The sequence below is a fragment of the Pholcus phalangioides genome, unplaced genomic scaffold (genome assembly GCF_987345545.1).
Source record: "Pholcus phalangioides strain wild (caught in Gottingen) unplaced genomic scaffold, Ppha-v1.0 ptg000015l_1, whole genome shotgun sequence".
Lineage (NCBI taxonomy): Eukaryota > Metazoa > Arthropoda > Arachnida > Araneae > Pholcidae > Pholcus > Pholcus phalangioides.
Genome location: NW_028301608.1, coordinates 5,355,133 through 5,379,260, shown reverse-complemented (window position 1 = coordinate 5,379,260; position 24,128 = coordinate 5,355,133). Strand labels below are relative to the sequence as shown.

The 24,128-nt window shown below is 35.9% G+C and overlaps 1 protein-coding gene across 2 annotated transcripts in view; it reads left to right on the top strand.

Moving 5' to 3' along the window:
• SerT (Serotonin transporter) overlaps positions 1–24,128 on the top strand; it is an 88,783-nt gene that overhangs the window by 17,603 nt on the left and 47,052 nt on the right. For both annotated transcript variants that reach the window (XM_089242663.1, XM_089242662.1), the window contains exon 2: positions 16,326–16,460. In XM_089242663.1, coding sequence (XP_089098789.1) covers positions 16,352–16,460 — 109 coding nt within the window. In that variant the 5' untranslated portion in view covers positions 16,326–16,351. The remainder of the gene's footprint in view (positions 1–16,325; positions 16,461–24,128) is intronic.

The following is a 24,128-nucleotide window of genomic DNA, read 5'->3' as shown; positions in this document are numbered from 1 at the left end:
AAATTTTCATGGTTTTAGGGCGTATATTGGGGCTGCTGATACCGAATTTGGCATTGGTTTTGGCAGATTGGCCCTAGGTTTTGAGATAAAGTGGACAATTAATTTCATTTTAATTAATTAAGTAGAATACAAATCAAAAAACAATGCAAATAGACCACAAAACACCCAAAGAGAGATGGCTGGAAAAAGATGCTCATAAAAAATGTGAATGCTGAATTTATATCTAAACTATAACAAAAATACAGCAACCCAATAAGAGCGATATAAAACTAATGATTACGGTAAAATATAAATAATACTACCCATAAAAAATTATGGTTGTCTCATCTAAGTATGGATAGCTTCTCAATTTATCCCAATATCTGATGCAAATCACATTGAAGCCATGCATTGTAAATACAGTAAATCATTGGCAAAAATATTCCAGTGATTTTTAGGGGGGATTTTGTGGTGATGGATTCCGAATCTGGCACTGGTTTTGTTAGATTGGCTATACTTTTTGAGATAAAGTGAAAATTAAATTTCAACTGCAACATAAGCAGCATACGAATCACATTGTTGAGAGTATGCATTATCTCAAAAACTGGAACCAATTCGGAATAAGCGCCCCAAAATGACTCTAAAATCACTGAAACATCTTTGCCAATGATTTACTGCATTTATTTATAACTTTGGCTGGTTCGATTAATCGGGTCGGTTAATCGATCAATTGTTAATGACAGTTAAAAATTTTAGGTGAGTGAATCAACTCGATCAATTCGATTAAAATTCGATAAAAAAATTTTGAAGTTTGTGATTCAACTTGATTTTTTGAATAAACCGACTAGATGTCTTATTCAAATGACATCTAGTCCCGACATCATCAGGATAAGTGACCATATTTAAAAATATTTGAATCAATATTTTGATCAAATTAGATTCAACGGAAACTGACGATTTCAGTTTCAAATTTAGTTTGTGTGGAATTTTAGAAGACAAGAGAGACCAAAATTTATTGTCTCCACTATGAACAGTACATTTTTCGTATTCTTGGAAGCATCATCTCATCTCCTCACAAGTTCCATTCGAGAGGAATTTCTAGAAAAACAAGCAGCTCTGTATATAATCGAAAGTAGTTTCGAGAAATCAGTGAATAATAACCAAAAATAAAACCGGTTTTTTTAATGAAAAGATTCAAGTGAGGAAATGACAGGTTTTGGCAATTATGTTCAGCATTATTAAATTGCTTGAAGCGGGCAGCCTTAATTTAATACTATTTCTATATTTGTTTACATCTACCGAATAGGTGAGTGAAAAATGAATAAAATATATTTTATAGCACCTATTTTGATATTATATTGTCAAAACAATATTCCATTAATCGGCCGATTAATCGATTATAAACTTTTGATCAATCAGTTAAAAATTTTAATCTATTTCTAGCCCTATTTATAACGCATAACTTCAATGTGATTTGTTTGCTGCTTATGCATTACCATTGAAATTTAATTTTCACTTTATTTAATTTAATTTTTTCTTTCCAAAATCACTGAAATATCTTTGAGAACAAATTCAGTGTTGAGCAGTGTTATGGGTGAAGACCGGAAGTTTTTTTAAGCACTAAAAGTTGCATAAATATAGGCAAGCAAAACGGCACTAAAATACTAGATTAAAATAGGCATTAAAAAGCCTTTTATAGTTGACGTAAAAAAAAGGAAAAATAAGTGAAAATCGACATACTAAGGTCCTAATTCACTCCGTTTACGTTTCCAAATTAGTTTATAATAAATGCATTATTAGCCAAGAGTTACAATTGACACTTATTATGCCGAAAAAGAAGTTATTGCGATCCTGCAAGCTTAGGTCGGAGGTGAAAATTATTTCACTAGATACGTAATTGGCTTACATCAGAGCCGCCCTTGGTGGTGTGTGACAGGCGTGGTTGCACCGGGCCCCGCTCTTTGTGAGTTCCCGCATTCACGGTAAATTATTGGATACTTTCACCGATTCTTAAATTTCATCAATATTCTGGAATTTCACATTGTACCATTAATTCTTAATTTCCATCAATTGCGGAATTATTTCTTTCACTAATTCTGGAATTTTTTTTATTAAAAGTTATTAATTTAAAAAGTTATTTCCTTTATTCTTGTATGTACACGATCTCTGAAACAAATTTTGAGATATAAGTAACTGCATATCATTTAAAAACTTTTTGAATGAAAGTTTTTTTGAATGAAAACTTTTTGAATTGAAAGTATGTTTCTCCAAAGTCAACGGTTGCAGAGATTACTGCTGTGTGAACAATTTAGGAGAGCCTGCATATTGATTGATATGTCGATCTAATGCAATTTTTACGCAAATAAATGAGTATTATGAAACGTAAAATCCGCCAAAAATATACATGACGATGCGTATTTCCATTTTTACAACATTAAATATTTTTCGATCGATTCCTTGTAATCCTTGAATTTTCTTTTTATTTTAATTTTTATCTCTATCAAGTGGCAAATTTCTGCAAACGTCGAAAAAAACTGGTTTCAACGTTGGAAATATCATGTAAATTAGTTTCTTCATCGACTAATCGTTGATGACTGTTTTCCTAGATATATCGTAAACATTTATATATTGAAATCCTTGATTGAATTGAAATAGTAATGATATTCTTGCTGCAATTCGTGTATTATATTTTGATTCAAAAGGGGAAAAAAAATATTTATACGTTTTCAGACACATAAACGTTTAAAATAACATTAAATAATAACGTTTTTTTATTAACGCAGTTTCTTTTTGGATAATAATAATAATATTGCATTTTTAAAAGCTTTCAACAAGAGACTCGAGACAAATAAGTGAATCCCAAACGGTGTGCCGTGGAAATTTAGTCTGCCGTAAGATCTATCCCAAAGACGTTGCGACTTATTCTGGAATTAAAATACTATTGGAAATATGTTGTTCTTGTAATTATGATCCTTTCCGGAACGCTCTCTTCCATATCACCCTGAGATTTGAAGTCGGTAAATCCGGTCTTTAAATGTTCAAAGTAATAATGATTGCGATCGCCTGCCAGCTGCATCATTAGGATAAATAACTATACTGCTACACTACTACTACTACTATAACTGCACTACTACTCAGTCGTACAGGCATCTCGTACACATTCCTCCGCGGAATTTTTAACGAATCGGTACACGCAGGAACGTGTGTGTATGTATATGCCTGGCCCTGATGTATTTATGTTGTCAGAGTAGAGCTTGCTTCGTATTCTTTCTGGTGCTGCCATCTGGAGATGTAAATTCTTGAATTTTCATGTTATTTAAGTATCGTGCTAAAGGTATACTCGCTCTCTGCGGAGAGACCTTTTTCTTTTTTCAAATTGGAGGCAAACTCATTTTCGCGCCTCGAAGTTGGGAAACAACAAAAACCCACTTCAACAAACCAACACTCTGCCGCAGACGAGTTCAATCCTCACGATGAGAGTCTACCCAATATCTCCTAGATACTACATCTAGGCTATCAAGGAGGTATTGGAGGTATCGACCGCACAGCGGCAGGATGAATAACTACCAAATTTATCAAAAAACTGCATTTAGAGCATGCTTATATGTAGTATATTCTTTCTGGCAGGCACATACAGCCTGATACAGATGATACTGTTTGATCTTTTTATCAAGCCCACGAAGCAATTCAAAAACAAACATGTTCAAATTGATTAAATTTGCAACTCTCAATTTTATATCGAAAGAAATTCATCCGTCACATTTGAAGAAAATTTTTCGAGACATCGATGTTTAAAAACTTTAATAATACAATATTAATAATTAAATTTTTACAATCAGTGTACACATTCTGAGTAAGCTTTGTATATTATCATCTCAGTAAACATAATTTCCCAAATTTAAGCTGCAATTTTATTCAGAGCCCGTTGATTTGTCGCGATAAGGTGAAAAAGTTCGCGAATTTTTCCCCAGGTGGCCTTTTGGTTGCCTTTATCATGTAGCGCATGTCTGATTCAGTGTAAGTAGACACTTCTTCCATCGTTCTATCTTCATCCATTCAAAAGTTATTACCACTTGAAGATCTCGCATACAATGATATATGCACAGCCTCTTACAATCATTTTGGGATGCCTGGGAGCAAAAAAGGATAAAAATCAGAGAAATAAAGAACATTGGAAATTTTTCACATAATCTTGAATAACTCCTGAAGTATGGCAGATAGAATCATGGAAGTTGCGTAGTGGTATATCAATACGAGTACGTGCCAAATGATAAGAAAGGTTAGAACGCAACCTGGTGGGAAATTTAGGAACTTTTTATGCTATCTTGAGATCTAAGCAAGATAGACAAAAAATTTCAGCACAACAGGTCGTAGAAAGACATTTAGTTCATGAAAAGCATACTTGGCAGGGAATGATGTACAGGGTGTCCCATAAATTCGTAACTAATTTAAAAGTTCAGAAAAAATTGAAGAAATGGGCATATTTGACTGGGGTTTACGAAAAGGTTGTTCTCATGAAAGCGAATTTTTTTGGTATGTAAAACATTTTAATTCAATTTTTCCGATAGAGGGTGTTTCTCGGAGGCATATCATTGGAAATACGCAAATCAGAGTCCTATAAAAGGCAGGATACGATTAACAGCTCATTTCTGAATTTTTCTGTTACTGGCGCGCTCACATAAGGATCGTTCCGCAACTAGATGCTTTGTCAACCGGAGCAAGCACACATTTTGGTGTCCCGTGTAATTTAGAAGAAGAAATTAAATTAGACGCCCCCCCCCCACTCTGGACTAGTGCCCGAAGTACCTCACCCACCTGGTCTGCCTCCCCCCCCCCCCCCCCCGAGTTGTGGCTCTTTATAAGGTTTTCATTGCGATGTTGACATTGGTGAATAAAACACTGTTGGTGAAGTTGTTTTACCTCAACCACGAATCGCCGGCTGAAGCTTTACAAATACAAATACAACGCCACAAGAGGCAAAATGCCCAACGAGGTGGCTGAGGAAAAGATGCGGAACGTTATGGACACAGAAGAGATTGAAAATAGGTTCAGGTTCAATCACTTCTGTCTGAATTTCGTGCAATGCCCTCTATCGACAAAAAGTTTGAACATTTTTTTCCAAATAAAAAAAATCCTCCTCATGAGAATAACTTTTTTGAAACCGCATTTCAATCAAATACACTAATTAATTCAATTTTTATGAATTTTTAAACTATTTGCAAACTTATGGATCATCCTGTGTATCAGCGTTCTCTAAAGTGGGCAATACCGTCCCCTGAGGGGGTGACAGAATGGTCCGGGGAGGAAGTAGAAGCTATGGGTATAGTACAGGATCCTATGGATTAGCTTGAGTTGGGGGACGATGAGAACAAAAAATTTTGAAGAAGGGGGTGAGGGTACAAGAAGTTTGGGAAACTATGCTGTATATGAAGACATTGAAAAAATTGGTGTACCGAAGTCAGGGTCATCGCTACTCGGTATCATATTAAGCCTTTGCAAGTTGTTGTTTTGGCAAGTGTGGCATTATGTTGTATGTCTGCTCCCCTCTCTGCAGAGAGAGGGGGTCCATGTAAATCAAGTCTTCTGCCAAGAAAAAAAAAATCTTAAAAAACTACAAATCAAATTATTACATACTATATAAGATAATCTCACACCACACAAACTTATGAGGTTAATTTTTTTTGGGATTGTGGCAAAAGCAGGCTCCACTATTCCCAATCAAGCGGGACTTTCATGGCGAGCACTTTGGAGACACAAAAGCAGCGACCCATGGGCTAAATGACATTTTTGACACTATATCTTCGTTGAAAAACTACAAAATGCTTGCAGGTAGTGGTTTGGAAAAATTCATTGCTTTTAGTAGGGTCAAATGCTTTCAAAAAGTTTCGTGAAATTTCTCTGAATACATGAACAAAAATTAAAATTTATTTGGAGAAGCACCATTAAGTGTTTTACGTGAATAAACCGTATTTTCCCTGTTCTTCATTCAAACACATTGAGGTTTGAGAACCCTTTTTTAACATTCAAGCACCAATAATTTCACGGAACACTAAGAAATCTTTCGTGGAGCACAATCTTGGAAACCACTGCACTATACGATACATAATGAAGCCATGGCGGGCCAAATGGGACCCCTAGAGTTATCCGATAGTGTCCGTGATGTCAAATCTATTTGTAAAAATGAAATGAATGTGTTCACAAAAGTTTTTTTCGTGGTTAAACAGCGGTTATATCCCATATTTCACCCTTTCTCTGTGAGGGCCAACGGGCTTGTGTGGCCAAAGTGGAATTAGAGTAAGTTCCAACATAGATAGAGCTCCAAAGTAAAAAGTTGATCCTAATTTTTCGTTTTAAAATTTTCCATATTAATGAAAATTTTGTATGAGAAAGAAATTGAAGAAAAATTGGAAAGCGTGAAACACCACACACACACACACTTAATTCGATTATGACTCACGACCGATTACCAAAGCAGTCAATGGCTCACAAAAGATTGTCACATTATTGAGGTAGCCCACGGGGCTGTTCCAGATCTCTTCTTGAGCATCACGCGACACATTTATTTATATATACATGCACTTTTCAGTAGCCCGCGGCAAATTCACGGGTAACTTAATTGATCCGAGGTGACCACTTACTCATCCGAGGTGACGTGTATTGAAGCGACCACTTGAGTGATCTGGAATTGTGCCGCGGGTAACTTGAGCGATGTGCAACTGCACCATTTGCGGAACTGTATGTTATTCGAAAATATAATCTTGAACTGTAATTTTTTTACTCCTGTCCAAAATTATACAAATACAACGCCACAACAGGCAAAATGCCTAACGAGGTGGCTGGTTAGGAATTCTAAGGGGTATTTTTTTTATCAGTGCAAAACATGTATTACATTTGAACTTCGTTATAACGAGCTTCAAGAGACTGGAGAAATCACTTCGTTATAACGAAATTTCGTTGTAAAGGAATTCCAGGTTTTTGCATTGTTCCTATGTACACTTATCTGAGGGATTAGAAAAGTGTTCGTTAAAACGAGATTTTCGCTGTAGCGGTATTCGTTAAAACGGGATTCTACTGTATATATATATAACTCTAAAAAAACATTACCTGAAATTCAGAGGAGTAAAACTTAATCTCGATGCGTATCTAGATGGATATTGGGGACACTGGTACATGGGTTCTTTTTCCCCCGGATAGGCATACTCTCTTTTATTTCACCTGCACAGACCTGCTATTTCTTACCTCACAGAATTTCGATATCTGTGTGGAATGACAAATAACATGCTGCCTTATCTAATATAGGGATTTTTTTCTACGCAGCAAAAAATTCTGTACACACGGGAGCATTCTCAAACTCTAAAACGTCTATAATTTGTAAACTTTTTCCCGCCATGAAAAAATGCTGCCTTTCTTAGTTATTTTTGCGCATAATAACCATAAACGGGCAAAAATAAAATTTTATCAGCAAAAATATGCCATCTAGAAAATATTGAAAATAACTACAGTATACAACAACGTTCACCAATATGCCATTAAGATGCGTGATTCAAACATCAAAATTTGATTCTAGCCCTCCAGATTTAATTGAACGGTGAAAATACTCCTTCAAATTTTAGGTTTTCTTTTTAATAGAGTTATTTCTGTTTTTCTTTTAAGAAAATGCCCCCCTTTAAACAACACTACTCCTTAAAATTTTAGAGGAGCAAATTTTAGGGAGGAATGAAGTTACCCATCAAAATTATTTTACTGCACAACACTGCAGTACAGTATTACATATGGATTATGGTGTCGCATTTTACTGGTAAAGCATTAATCCTAGAGACATACACCCCATTGGAAAAATTATCCTAATAACGTGTAGAACTGAGATATACGCCATTCATGTTGCAAGGGGTTGTATAGTTATTAAAATGAAAAAATTAACTATTTATACGGACACCCTATCCTCAAAAACCCAATAAGAAAATTGTTGCATTCTCTGTCCTGAGGCCAACAACAACAAATTTCCACATTTCTTAGTGCAATATTTGTAGAGATGCACGTCTTACCAAGTAGTTGTCTCGAGAACGTAAATAAAACATTAAATATTTTGGTGTGTACATCGATAATAATTTAAAATGGAAATTACATGTAAAGCATTTGCATAACAAATTGAGGAACATGTTTTTCAAGTTTTATCATTTTAAAAACCATGTTAGCAGAATACAAATTTTTAAATTAAAAATTTATACTTTTTGTGGTTTCAATCACATTTTATACAGCGTTTGCACTTCAAGGACCAGTAAAATATCTGAAACAACTCGACGGACTACTTGTGTCCCGTAATACGGAAATAAATATAGGAATGCCCCGTAATACGGGACATTCATGTATTTTTGGTTCGGATTTTTTCTATACTTTTGTCCTGTTTCTTCAACGATACTTATTTGAATTTGCGATATTTACTAAACTCTTGAATAAAGAGTGTTTTAATAACTTATAATTTATATTATGATATGGCTATAAATATAAATATAGCTTACATATTCGTCAGGTACAACGGTTTTTTTCGTTCACAGCATTTCAGTTCATTGCGATTTCTACACTAGTCCTTTATTTCCCTTTCAATTCATAAAAGAAATAATAATACGTGTATTCAATAGGTCTATGCTTTCAATTGGCAACTTTTCAGCAATTTCAAAAACAATTAATTATTTCACCGACTTACGTTTTTAGGCATATCCCGTATTTTCCGTATTTCAGATCCCAGTCTCCATACTGTTCTGAATGAAATATCGTCACCTGGTCATTTTAATGTTATTTTTCGTGAAATTTATTGTCGTTTGCGATTTGCGCAACTCTTCATTTTCCCACCCTTCAGCAATTTTAGCAGTATTTATCAAATTTGTCATAAATTGCATATTTTAAATACAGTGAAACCTCGTTGTAACGATACTTGATATAACGATAAATCCCTGTAAAAATTATATCTTTTCAAGTCTTGGTTGGAAGTGTCTATTCTCTAGTATTAAACTGTGGCCTTTCAATATAACGATAATCCCTCCGCAACGATATTTTTTCTTGGTCCACGAGTATTGTTATATAGAGTCCTTGAGTATTGTTATATAGAGGTTTCACTGTATTCCGTATTTGGGATCACTATTTCCTGAATTTTTCTCGATGAGGTATGCTGAACCTTAGTAGGAAGTTATAGTTGTTATTTCAACCCAGATGAATGTTACTAATATCAATTACAACAACTGAATATTATTTTCACTCAGAATCAAATTATCAAGTCAACCTGCGGACCACCTGTGCCACCGTCATGGACCATTTCTGGTCCCCGGTTGAGAAACACTGATTTACAAAAAAAATCATTACAAAAAAACAAAGGGACATCTGATGGTCTTAAAAACTGATTTGAAACTCAGTTCTGTGAATTAAGAGTGGGAAGAAAATAGCCTATCAAACCGTATATAAAGCACGTCAATGACGGTGGATTGCATTTTCAATAACCACTTACATCGATATATTTCTCGTTAAAAACGTTTTCTTATAATATATAACATTCCGAAAATCCCATTAAAATTTTTTTTTCCTCCAGAAATCCTCTCCTGTCACGATAGGACACCTTACTTCATTTTTCACTTCAAAGTACGACTTGATGCGTGAGAGAGAGATTCAACTTTTCTTGAGCGAAAAATCGCGTAAAACCCACCACAAGTACAGACAAGATACGACATCCATAAATAAATAAATAAATTCCCACAAAAAAAATTCCCTTGAAAGAGGATTCCAGCGAATTTATTTTCTTCTTCGAGGAAAAAAACTATTCATACCTACCGTTAAAATATCGGTAAATATCGGCTTTCGAGTCATGGAAGCCATTCATCACCAGCTCTTTAAAAGTTCTTAATAGCGAAAATAAAGAGATAAATGCACGTGTTTTGTCTACCGTACATATTCCTTAACTAATTAACCGATACAAATTTGAGAAGATCGTATACATCCTTTGCCAAGTGTCAATTTAAAACAACTTAAAAAAAAAACCAAAATTTGTGAAGTGTTCACCGGAGACAATAGATGTGAAGAGTATGGCTTTCTTGTGCTAAAAAAATTGTAGAGAGAGAGACTCTCTTGAAAAGTGTCCTTCTACTCCTTTCTTATCCTGATGATTGTTCAGAACTGGAGCCTCATTATTTGTGAAGAGTTGACCAACGTCTGTTCTTCCAAGAAAAAGTTTTCTTTTCAAACGTTTTGCCATAAGAAAGTAAAAAAAAAAATGTCCACCGCACTAACTTCATCTGCCAGGAGTGGTTGGTCGGTCGGTCGGTGGAGGTGATTGTAATGTGATTTTAAAGCTGTTCGTGGCTTCTTTTTTTTTTGAGGTGAGATGAGTCCTCTTCAAGAGAATCCTGCAGCAGCAAATTAGCTTTATCAGTAACAAACTTGAGCTTTGAGGTCTCTCTCTCTTTTCCCCAGATTTTTCTATTTTTCAATACTTTTCATGTACTGGATGGAGAAAAAAATATAAAAGGAATAACGACCAAAGAGATTCCCAAAAATAAAAATTTTTTTTTTTTCATCCATCTTTCTTCGAATATCACAAAAATCCCCTGGAAATCATTGGAATCTTGTATTTTGTAGAAATGATTTTTTTTCCTTCTATTTCTTAGAGATCCGTTTACTGGAGTTACTTTAGATTCCGTATTTTGACACCTTTGGAATGACGAGTACTGTTAGCGTACTTTGATAGTTCCCTTCAAAAAAAAAAAAAGGCTCACCACAAGCTGCAGAAACACCAGTGACGCATTTACAGGAGAGCTCAGCGGGCTAAAGGTCTGCTAATAGGTTCGTACCCTACCGGCGGCAGATATGGCTGAAGTAGGTTTTCTGTGGTTTTGAACGCGTGAATGCGAGCCAATTTTCCCCGTTGAAAAAATCTCACCACAGAGAGCAACAGACCTACAACGATACAAAAATATTTAATCATTATACTTCATTTATAGTTTGAAAAATAGATGGCAGCTCTAAAAATTTTCGCAAAAAAACTAGATACACACTCAGACTGTCAGGTACATGTACACTTCCGGAACAGCTCATTCGGTAGGGAATTGCCCGTGGCCATAGACGGGAGTTATGTTTGATTTGAAAGAAAGGAAAAGTCTGTTGATTGGAAACATACAGATTATCGATATTTTCGTTCAGAAAACTTTTAAGGATCTGTGGACTCAATACATTAACTGCTTTGCTAAGATATCGAAACCGAAATCAGCAGAACAAACGATGACAAGACAATTTGTTTTAATTTTTAAAATACGTTTTTAAATCTTGAGTGTACTTGAAGAGTACCCGGAGCATATACAGTGTTATTAAACAGTTTCCCTTGCCGCATTTAACTGGCGAAATGCTGATCCTAGAGGCATTCTTTCAATTAGAAAAAGTATCCAAATAATGCGTAGAACTCAGATATCTCATTCATGTTGCAAGGGGATATATAGTTATTAAAATTGAAAAAAATTATACAGACACTGTCCTCAAAAACCCAATAAGAAAATTGTTTCCCTATTTCTCCTGGTGCCAAAAAAACACGTTTGTCAAGTACAATATTTGCTGAAAATTTTTATTCCAAAAATCGGAGAAAAGGTGCGAATGAACAGCATAAAGATAAGGGAAAGAAGCATTGTCGTTTAGTTGCTTCTGTTTTTCTGGAATTTCTTTGCTAACCCTACTTCAACGATCTCTCTCGCATATTCGTAAATAATAATTAATATTATCACATTGGCACGCCTGCTGCCACCTATGAAATATTAAAAAAACTAAGCATTTGCCCGCTTGAAAACTCCTGCTGAGCTGAATAAAAATTTCCATTTCGGTGGTACCAGGTAGGGGCGTAAGCAGGATTGATCTTTGGGGGAGGGGTACAACGGGTTTGGGTGGAGCACGATGAAATTCTTCCAGCGAATTCTCGGTTATCAACTTCCAAAAAGCATTTTGAAATCGATTAAGATATGAATGAATGAATGAACGCCAGGGGCTCTGCCACCGGACTTATCCCGTTGCCGAGATCTCTTCCAGCTCAGCTTCTTGGCAGAGTCTGGAACAAAGTGAGTGCACCTAACAGTCTGAGTGTTTTAGCTAGTGTTGTGCCTGATATTTGTGCTGCCATCTATACTTCAAATTGTGAGTGAAGTGTAATGATTGAATATTTGTAACGTTGTATGCCTCTTGCTCTCTGTGGCGAGACTTTTTAACGGGGAGATCGGCTCGCATTCGCGCCTAAGTTGGGAACCACAGAAAACCAACTTCAGCCGACCACACGATTAAGATAGCATATAAATGTATTTATTTCGATATCTTAATCATTTTACTAATACAGGGTGGACAGAAAGTCCGTAGAAACTCTAAAAATGAATAAAAACCGGAAAAAACCGAAATAAATAAAAAACGGTTTGTAGGGTTAGCATCGCTAGGTCACGGGAATTTTTTTAAAGCAGGGAAAAACTCAAAACAGCCGTTTGGTGGCGCTGGCATGAGTGACTTCGATGGAAATATGCAAATGAGTTGGTTATAAGATGTTGCACTCCTCATTCACAACCAGTTCACCGTTGTAAACCGTGTATGTGAACCTGCCGCACTCTGCCGTTGCTGTATTTGTGACTCGCTTACAATGTTATCCCCTGTGGTGGGAGGGGTCATGTGGAACACATATTGCTGTAATAAACGATTAGGAGGCATTCTGTTCGTTATTTGCGTATCTTTTCTCTGACTCGTGTACGTCAGTGCCACCTCTGGGCTGTTTTTTGAGGTTTTTTGCCTGTCAAAAAAATTCCCGTGACGTAGTGATGCGAACCCTGCAAACCGTTTTTTATTTCGGTTATTATTAATTTTTAAAGTTTCTACGGACTTTTTTGCCCACTCTGTACATTAAAAATATTTTTAACTTTTGAACGTCATGGGAGGGGGGACCCGTCGCCCCCGTCCCTCGCGTGTGCCTCTTGTACTAGAGGCCCTTTTTTCCCGAGATTGGGGACACATTATCTTTCCTTGCACAGACCTGTTGTTTCTCTGCTCACAGAATTTCGATATCTGTGTGAAAAGACAAACTAACATGATAATTTATGCAATGCAGGGAATTTTTCTGTGTGCAGCAAAAAGTGTCTCGTTTCATTCTCAGACTCTAATCGTCCACATCTTGAAAACTTATTCACCTTGAAGAAATGTTGTCTTTCTCAGTTACTTTTGTGCATAACCAATAAACGGGTAAAAATAAAATTTTATCAGGAAAAATATGTTTTCTAGGAAATAGACAGACCAGAAAAAAAATACAGTTCACATGCATGTATATACAAGGCGATTCCATATAATTCCTCCTATACACATTTTATTGGTGAACCGTTGTTCCTAAAGGCATACTTTCAGTCATTAAAAGCATTCAAACAACGTGTAGACCTCAGATACGTCATTCACGTTGTCAAAATCAAAATGATCAAAAAATAAGTCTAACCGCCAAGGGAAAAAACTTTGCAAATTTTTACTTATGTTATTTTACAACATCTAAACAACAACTGCTAAAACTTTGAGGCGAGCTTCATGATTCAACTATTATTATTGTGTATAATTTATTTAATAATATCATATAATATTGTTTTTTCAACGTGGTACACTAATCATGAACTGGCCATCAATTTCAATCCAAGCAGTACAACAGTTGTGTTTTTATTTAATAGGTGGCAGCAGAGGATCTAGTGTAAATGAGTTATTAGTTATATGTAGGGTTACCAGAGAGAGAGGTTCGGAAACTGAGAGAAGAGGACGCCTTCTCGCGCACCCTTAGTGAATGTCACTTATTCAAATTTCCACAATAGATGGCGCCACTATTCCGATTAATAAAACCGGCCACAACACAATAGTTTTTCCCAACTCTAAAACAAAACTACTAAAAAAAATAAACAGAAACAGGAAAATTTTGGGAATTTTGACGGTTATTGGCGAATGCGTGTGGGGGGAAAAACGCAAAAACACTCATGTCAATAAAGTTATATTTCGAAGTGGAGAAAAAAAAATTTCCCCAGACAAAAAAGAAAAATAATTCCGGAAACCTGGAAATATGAGAATAAAAGGACGAATTTTCCGAAACTAGGAGGACGCTTGAAATGACATCAAAAAGGAGGACGGTTGGTAACCCTATAGTCATGTAATATACGGGGTGTATAGCTATACCATCAGGCATTGCATTTTGCTGGTAAATCGTTGATGCTAGCGGTATACTTCCAATTAGAAAAAGTATCAAAATAACGTATAGTACTGAGATACGTCATTCTTGTCGCAAGGAGTTGTATAGTTATTAAAATAACTTGTTATACATTCCTCGTGTGCCCGAAAGCCGAATTAGAAAATTGTTGCCCTGTTTTTCCTGATGTCAAAAAAAAAATAAAATTCCACGTTTCTAAGTGCAATATTCACTGAGATATTCGAATTCGTGAAAAGGAGGAAATTTGAGAATGTTTTCTCTTTGATGAGGACACCATTATCTTCTAATCATTATATGTATTGGAAAGGATGAATTAATCAAATCACACACCTAATGAGGACATCGATGTCTATTAATAAGAAAGTAATCTCGATGTTCAATGTTTTCTTTTTCCATGCTATCCGTAAAAACGTGTTTTCGATATTTTTTTCCCCTCCTTCGGGGAGAGTGAATAGAAGAATCGAGTTACGTACATCCATTGCTTTCAAGGATCAAACGTTAAAATACTTTTCTACCAGGATCAAAAACTGTAATGTAAAATAAATCAAGTCAAATAACGTGAAAATTCGTTATTTATTTATTTTCTTGAATTATCATTTTTTTCCTCCCACAACTTAAGATCCCGTCTGAATAGTTTAGGGAGCGGAATATTATTTGCCATCCGTACCTTGAAATTAATCGCGTTTCATTGCGATTCCGTTCGTGAAGTATCATAGAAGAGAGATGTCCGGCGTTACCGCGGATACTCGGAAAAATCCGAGTACTTCGACTCTAAACTGATTGATATTCAATTCGTGGTTTTGATTGGCTGAATTCCATTAGGGAAGATCCGTTATCATCCTTTTCCCTATTGAGCTCTTACTCCTGGATTATATGGTGAATGTGAGAAGAAAAATGTGTCACTCAAGTTTTTCAATTGAAAAATAACGTGTCTATTCTTTGCTCTTCAAATTGTCTTGAATTTGAAATAGTTCGTAATGTGCTTATTATAGAAGGCTGGCACTAAAGAAATAGACACTTTAGACTTTCAATATTACATACGGTCAGTGTCATGGCCCCACAAGGGGTGAGCTGACAAGGCTCCAGCCCTGGGGCCCGGTGTGATTTTAATCATTTTTTTGTTTTTTCACGCTATAAATTCATCATAAAGGGGGCCCGTAAAAGATCCCAGCCTAGGAGCTCTGCTTCAGGATGTGGGGGCCATGGTCAGTATTATCCAAAAATGTAATTTTGAAAAGTAATTTTACTCCTCTCTAAAATTTTAAGGGGTATTTTTGTGAAAAGAGGTTGTTGTTTTTTTTACCAGTGAGAAATAACCCTACTAAAAAGAAATACCTGAAATTCGTAGGAGTAAAATTGAATTTTGATATGTGAATCACGCATCTAAATGTGTATAGGCGAAATATATAAGAATCCTAACAAGGATATGCAAGTTGAAATTTTTGAATTAAATTGCTGTAAATATTGTACAGGTTGTTCCATAAATTACTAAATATTTTAAAATTTTTCAGTATACATTTGAATGCAGTTTGCGGAAAAGTTATTCTCACGAAGGAGAATTTTTTCGGTTTAGAAGAAAATTAATTTCAAATTTTGTCAATAGAGGACGCTGCACCACAGCAAATCGCATAATTCTGAATCTGAACCTTTCTTCGATCTCTTCTGTGTCAGAAACGTTCGCAAAGCTACAGCTGGTGATTCATATAGCTGAGGTTAAAACAACTTCACTAATTGCGGGCTGTCCACCAATGTCAACATCGAAGTGAAAACCTTCTGTAAGCGCCAGTAACAGGAAAATTCAGGAATGAGCTGTTACTCGTACACCCTGCATCGACGATTTCGTTATATCAGAGTTCATTATATTGGGGTCCAGCTGTATTTATGTATTTTGTGCCTGCCCTTTATAATGAATCTAAAAACACCAAATTATCTTTACAGCCATGGAATATCGGCTAAAAAAACTTCCGCCTCTGTCTTGTCACTGGTGACCAATGTGGTCACAAAAAATATAGAAAATGACGGAGAAAATTTGATTACTCTGTTCTATTAGATTATCTATTCACCATATTTCACGTTTATAATTACATACATTATATTCTTAATTATCCCATTTCAGGAGCTTTCCTCATACCTTACGTCATCATGTTGATATTCGGCGGATTACCACTGTTCTACCTCGAACTCGCTTTGGGACAATATTACAGGAGTGGATGCATTACCATTTGGAATAAACTTTGCCCCATCATGAAAGGTAATTTCCTGATGTAATAAAAGTAAAATAATCATTACAAATATGATCACGGACCACTCTTATAAATCGGTCATACTGTCAAACTCGGTAATAACGACCTCGGTTGTAACGACACCTTGGCTATTACGTCAATAATTGGCTTTCCGAACTGACTCTCATGGAGAACAATGTTGCTAATAACGTCGATGGAAACCCAAACGACACATTTTTCGTCTCTTTTGCTTTGGTTTTTATGGCGTTTTTCACCAAGAAATAACAAATCCATTCTATCACTATTTAAGATAAAAAAAAAATATTGTTACATGTGTGACGCTCCGACGTAATCATCGATATGACCCGTTTTCGGACATTCCCGTATTCTCCCGTAATTTCTTTCTTCCCGACTGTCCCATGAAAAAAGCATCAATTCCAAAATTTGCTCAAAATATTAAATGCCTTTACTAGAAAAATATAAGAAACTTATGTTTCTTGAGAGCAACATTGCCAAATACAGGGTTACATAAATTTTGCCGCCATTCTTCTGCCGGCCTACCAATTTTTTCCTGACCACAATTCCTGAAATTTACCACCCTGGGCCCCCCTATAGCCCGCTAAACTTCCCTGGGAATATCCCTCTAGTCTGATTATTTTTCCTTAAAAAAATGTCTTGAAAATGTCAAACTCGGCTGTAACGTCGAAGTTTTTTTTGGAGTCTTAGATGTCGTTATTACCGAGTTTGAAAGTTGTCAAAGGTGTCCCATCCACAACTAGGATCGCCAATTTCCAAGGCGTGTATTTCTTTTGTGGTATCCAAATAAAAAATAGCAATAGCTCTCCACATGAAAGAATATCATTATACAGGGTGATTCTAAATTCATGGGACAAACTTTAAGAGGTGAGGACTTTTAACAAGCGACTTTTATAATTTAGCTTTTTTAATTCTAAATAAGCTTTTATTTAGATCAAATCCGAATTATTTAGCTCCAATCCGAAGTTGCATATGCAAACCTCGAATGGTTTATAGCACATATCGCCGCAAATCCACGATATTTGTGTTAATGAAGTGCTGTTGTGCATTCTCCAAAAAACACCCTCTACCGCTTTTGCTACTGTGATTCGACAGCACATTCCACGACTAAAAATGTTTGTTTAGGAGTCTCATATCACCTTTTAAAGTTTCTCCCATGAATTTAGAATCACCCTGTATTAACTTGATGATAAAGATAAATATTGGACCTTTTTTTTGCCGTAACAAAAAAACAAATACGATCAAATTTTTTTTTTTGTATTCATTTAATGCGTTTAAGAAAAATAAAATGAGTTACCAAAAGAAAAAGAAAATCAAAATGGCTTCCGTAATCAAAGATGGTGATTTCCCGAAATTGTTTTTACTACTGGAATGTGGCGACTTTAAAATCGTATAATCGAAAATTGCATTTGCTTGTTCAAAAGAATTCTCGGATGTTCGTTCGCGGAGCGCATCTGGTCATTTTTATATATTTTTTGTCTTTTTTTTTATTAAACCGAGGAATCCGGTAATTGCGTAATTGAAAATGACGTCCCTTAAATTCTTTTATATTCCGTCGATTTCTTTTAACACTTCCACAAGGAAAAAAATCCAAGCAGTAAATACAAGAATGCAAAATTGAAAAAAAAAATTTTGTATTATTATTTACTTATAAAAATTAATCATTTAAGTTTTTAGTTTTATTTACTTATAGATTATAAATTTATTATTTACTTGTAAAATTCATTTTATAAGTAACTAATCGAGATAATTTCTGTGGTCGAATAATGATTAGTTTTTATAAATAATAATTATGCTACACAATTTTTTGAATAGGTTTTGAGTCCTATGATTATTCAATACGTTTGATTGTTCAATTATCTTTACGGAGATTGCGTATTCTTAGGTTTTTTTTTTAGAATTAGAGTGCGATTTTGTGTCAAAATGTTGATAAAATCAAAAATTATAATCCATGTATAACTTAACTAATTTCTTCTAAAGTTGTTATACAAAAGAAAACTCATATGCTCCATAGTTTATAAGAAATACGAAATTCGAAACTTCTTAAAATTAACTTATACTAAAACTTATGTGAATATTTTCTTTCGGTGACTTTTTGATGATCTGTGTATGATTTGTTGTCCTATTGATGATTTTCCGTGATTTGGAATTGTGCCGCGGGCCGCTAAATGACGCGAAATTGCACCACAAATTATTTAAGTGATCTATAGATGTTCCGCGGATCATTTAAGTGCTCTAGAGCTGTGAAGCGGGTCCTTCAGATGATCTGGAACTGTGGCGCTTGCCGCTAAATGGCATGTAAATGTGCTTTGAGGTCACGGGTCACATGAGATGACTCCGAGGCCACATTTGGCTCGCGGGCCATGGGTTGAGCATGTATGCATTTGTTTTCAGTATTCACTTTAGAGTTTATGTATGGTTTTTTTTTCCAAATTTCGATAAAATCTTTGATGACTTGTTTTGAAACTAATGAAATGTGTAAACCTAAAAAAATTGTTCGCACACAAAATCTTTCCAATGAAGATTTAGTCACGAGTGCATTGGGATCAACAAGAAATTGAATAAGAAAAAGATGTTTTTGATTAAACTTGTATCATAAAAAGCTGCAAATAATTTGAAACTTTTACGAAATAGATTGTTTGCTTTTTGAACCCACGTCCGTTCAACCTCAGAAGATGCCTGAAACAGATGTGGGTGAAACGTCAGGAAGAAAGTGCTTCGCTTAGCCTCCTAGACATATCACGATTTAAGTATACACTAAAACCAACGAGAATAATTTATATTCACATTTATTTACATAGACGCCTAAACCATAGCGTTCGGCATGCTATCTTGTCCAACAGTCAACCACCTATATCCCTCTGGCTCCATGGCCTTTTTGCCCTATCTGATAATTATACATCATTTCACTTTCGACACAGAAAGCGCCTTAGATCATGGCCTAACAGGCCGGAAACCGCTTGTAAGTCAGTGAGTGAATACCGGCCACATGAAAGACTCGGTTAATATTTGTTTGTATTTTTCGTAAAAATAGCACGCTCATTCACGAAGATCTAAAAAATCAGATTTTCATCGCATGCTTTTTGCTTATAACATGCGGAGTTTTCAACAAAATTTTAAGAAATTTATAAAAAAAAACTTGAAATCATGCAAAAGACATATTGTAATGAAAGTTAAAATGAAACAATGCAATATTCGATGAGATATGGCCATTTTAAGGAAATTCATTTTCAAGAGTACGCAGAAAACAATTATTTTATTTTTACATAATTTAGTTGCCAGAGATACTATATAGGGCTACTTATATCAAAACTCCTAATGAATGTCGTGAAAATTCAAAAAGATGTCGGGAATACAGTGAACTGTAATTCAAATTACTTGCTGAAAAAACCAGCTAATATGTTGAGGGATTTTCCACAAATTGACACCTTGATTACTTTCAATAATTTGATTATTTCCTGATGTTTATTAATTTTGACATCATGCATGTGTGTTATGCTCAAGCGCTTTTCTCATATGCATAAGATACGTGTTCTTGCTCATTTGCATAATGCTGAAGATGTCTCAAAATTTTTGTCATAAAATTACGTGTGAAGCATTTTTAGTATTGGTAAGTGCATGGTCGCTCATTTTGGTACGAACAACCCACGTTTCACCTACGAGTTGAATGGTATTTCTATCCCGGATGCAACTGGGCGCACCGATTTGGGAATTCTCATTGACGAGCGGCTTAGATTTCCTTGACCAGCGGTGGTCAAAAAAATCGAATAGAAGGCTCCGTTTTATTCGTAAAAGGTCTCTTCACGTACTCCTAAAGGCATTCTTCCGCTTTTCCGAGGCTCAGTTTGTCCTGGACTGGAGTATGCCAGTTTTGAAGACCATATCTACAGAGGGACATGGACTTGATTGAGGGGACGCAGAGAAGAGCTGCGCGTGCTGTGGATGGTACACAAGGCTTGAGCTATGAAGATAGACTTTATTTCTTGAGTATGGTCATATATTGGAAGAACGCAGGTGTCGGGGGGACACCTGCGTTTGGATCGAAGCGTTTCAAACGCAAAACTTTTCAACGGGGTGGATAGGATGAACCATGAGTTATTAATTCACCGTCAATCAACTGTTTCGACAAGGGGACACCGATATCGTTTAGTAAGGGACAATTCCAGGTTGTGGTGTCGCAGGGAGTTTTTCAAATTCTAACACAATTGACACGTTTAAATACGATAACATAGTGGGATAAATCGAAAAGCTATCCATACTTGGATTTAAGGCAACCATAATCTTTTTTAAGGGCAGCGCGTGTTATATGTATAAATTATGGGTTTTTCTTTAGTGATTATATGCTTTAACATTGGGTTGCGCTGTATTTTGTGGTTATATATACATTTATATTTTTTATGGGCATCTTTTTTCGGTGACCTCGTTGGGTAATTTGTTGCCTATTGTGGTGTTTGTGTTTGCATTGTATTTGTAGGGAAAGAGACACGGCGTTTCTATAGGGAAACTTTTTTCTCAGAGAGGCTTATTTACCGGAAGCTACATTTATTGACGAAAGCAAAGATACGAAATGTCGAATACAAAGAATATGCGCAAGATTCGGGTGTGCGTACGTCCGGGGGTACAAAATATTACCATAACGCAAATATGACAAAAAAAAAGTGGATGGAAAAGCCAACAAACGCGGAGAAAAACTCTTGATATGACCTCGCGATGTTAAACAAGACGTGGCATAATTTGAATTCATGGCTTCATGACATGCAAGCGGGGACTTCCATTCTCCAATGGAGTGCTCTTCAAAAGTTAGGAAGAGTACTTGGAAAATTTACAAAGTTGTGAAAGAGTAGTTGCCCTCTTCCTATAGAAAACGTTTGCATACATTATGTTGAGTTTGCGAATTCAATATTTCACACCTCCAAATCTATCGTAGACACATGAGTGTGGATTTTTTGCGGTGATTATATAGGGTATATGAACTCAATACAAATGATATCCTGTTAGCTTCATATCCTATAAACAGCAGCGAGACCCGGGTTCAAACCCCACCGTCGTCACGGTGGTGGTCGGCTGAAGTTAGTTTTCTGTGGTTCCCAACTTCGAAGAGCAAATGCCAGCCGATCTAATTGTTAAATAGTCTCGCCGCAGAGAGCAACAGGCCTACAACGGTATACAGTATTATTCAATAATTGTGGTATACAGTGTTATATAACGTGTATAATACTGTATTATATACAGTACGGTATACAGTATTATGAGTTACTTACCCCGACCCGGGGGTTCCCCGGAGGGAGCATTTATTTCCTCAATTAAAAAAAAAAAAATTACATGTTAAAAATATATACATTCTACAACACCGGAGCACCATTGGTCCGAGATTAACAATTCACCTTACAAAACTTGGGCAACACCATTAACAACCCGCGAGCAGAATTTGGTGCTCCCGATTACCACTTTTCAATCTATTTGTTTCTCTCGGGAACATTTCACTCTGGGTATACAGTATTATATAATAATTGATGGCAGTACCACCCATAACAAGCATTACACAGAAACAAACTTCACGGAAGGTTCACTATACATATATACACACATTCCAACACGTACCAATTCGTTAGAGGTTCCGCAGAGGAGTATGGACGAAGTGCATGTCTGGTTTAGTAGTAGTAGTAGTAGGGTATCTGGACTAAAGATGTATTGTGTTGCAGAGATACGCTGTGATATGTGGGAGCCCCCACAGTCCACGCAGTTCGTTCACGGCGTTTAATACGCGCTATAGATTTAAATTCAGCTAAACAAAGTTACACTGAACGTCTGGTTGTGGCGTCCTCATGGTAGGTGACAGTTCTCGGAATTGGGGGGGGGGCACTATCACTTGCACAAAATCTGAAAAAAAGTCTTCTCAGAAAAAAAAAAGTATGTGACATTTTACAGAGTGTTACTTTGGTTATTTCCATTCCTCCGGTTATAATGCGGATCAGTGTGAAATTTATAAAAATCGCTTAAGGGTTTAAAACATCGGACAAATAATAACGCGAATTCTAAGCATCTGCGATGACCAATTCCAACGCGGAAAGAATCTGATGATTCTAATTAATTCGCATCCGAATTCATCCAGTTCCGGGAAATGATTAGGAATCAGACAAAGGAAGAAAAAGAATTTAAAAGGAATTTTCTTTCGAAATCATTCGCAGTCGAAACTGTCTCCCGATGCTTCATTAATGGGGCGGGAGTGCCTACCGTATTATAAAACTTGCTACCTCATTCCGAGCACGCGGAGAGGTGAAAAGGTGGTGGTTGCGAAGCAGAGAGATAGATAGAAATTGTTACAGTCCTCTCTCGGCTGACAGGGCAACAAGTTAGCTGCTGCTGGTATCCATGATACGACATTCCTTTCGCAACCCAGGTGTGCCTCTTACTCTGACGTTTTTCACACTCTTCCTTCCTGCCATCCAATCGAGCGGTCTTCGGTAAAACATCGTTGCGTCGATGACAACATTAGATCGCCATCATCACGTAGTAAAAGTCATGGGAATAAGGAATCGAACGAAGAAGTAAAAGCCTCAAGAAGGAGTGGATAAAACAAAGGGATAAAAAACAAGCAAAAATTGATGGGCGAGTTAACAAGTTTTTGCCGGGATGACGGGTTTGAAGCCTTTCACGTTAAAATCTTGTTTGTACGTTATTCTTCTACGTGTAAGGAAAAAAGGAAGTGGCAAAATGCATATCTTATTATTATGCATTTTTTTGTTTTACTTGTATTCAAGTTTTCCGTTACTAACTTTGTTACGGGTTCCTTCTAAGGCTAAACTCAGTGCGTCTCTTTGAAGATTACTGTGTAGTTTTGTGCTTTTTTTTTGTTTCCTCCTCTACACAGGCTGTCCCAAATTGTTTGCGCAGCGGATATTTCTGCAATTGTGTGTAATTTTGAAACGTGCTTTCAATTATAAGTTTTCAAATGACACGTGGTTACTAAGAATCTTAAAATTTGTTTGAGGGTTCGTATGCATAAAAAAAATAAAATAAAGAAATTAACTTTTTATACATTCCCCGTTTGCTAAAGCTTCCAAAATTATTGAAATTTAGTTCTAATTATAAAAAGTCATTTACAAGAAAAAAAAATTTTAAATGTTTAAAGTTTATCGAGATATTAAATACATAAAATCGCACTTTGTTTTGGCAACTTATGTGTTGGCAAGTTTTCATTAGCTCAAAAGCTGCCATTTTTTAGGGACTGTACACGAATAGAATGAACTCATTCATTTTAGTTTGTTATTCGCAGTAAATTTTCACAGAACATTTTTTTACATACGCAGTAAAAGTTCAAGTAACGAGAATCTCGTTATAATGAATGATTTGCAAGTGATTGTCAAACAGCTAATGTAAAAGATACAAAAATATTTTTAGTAAATGACTTCTCGGAACCACATTTGAATTTCATTAATTGGAAGTTTTGGCAAAAAGGGTCTACATCAGTGTTTCCCAAAGTGGGCAATATCGCCCCCCTGGTGGGTGATGGAATGGTCCAAGGGGGCGATAGAATCTACTTATTTAACATAGGATCCTATGGGCTTACTTGAGTTGGGGGGAGATGAGAGGAAAAAATTTCTTAAGAAGGGGTGATGGAACAAAAAGTTTAAGAGACTATGGTGTAAACAAAAAGTTAA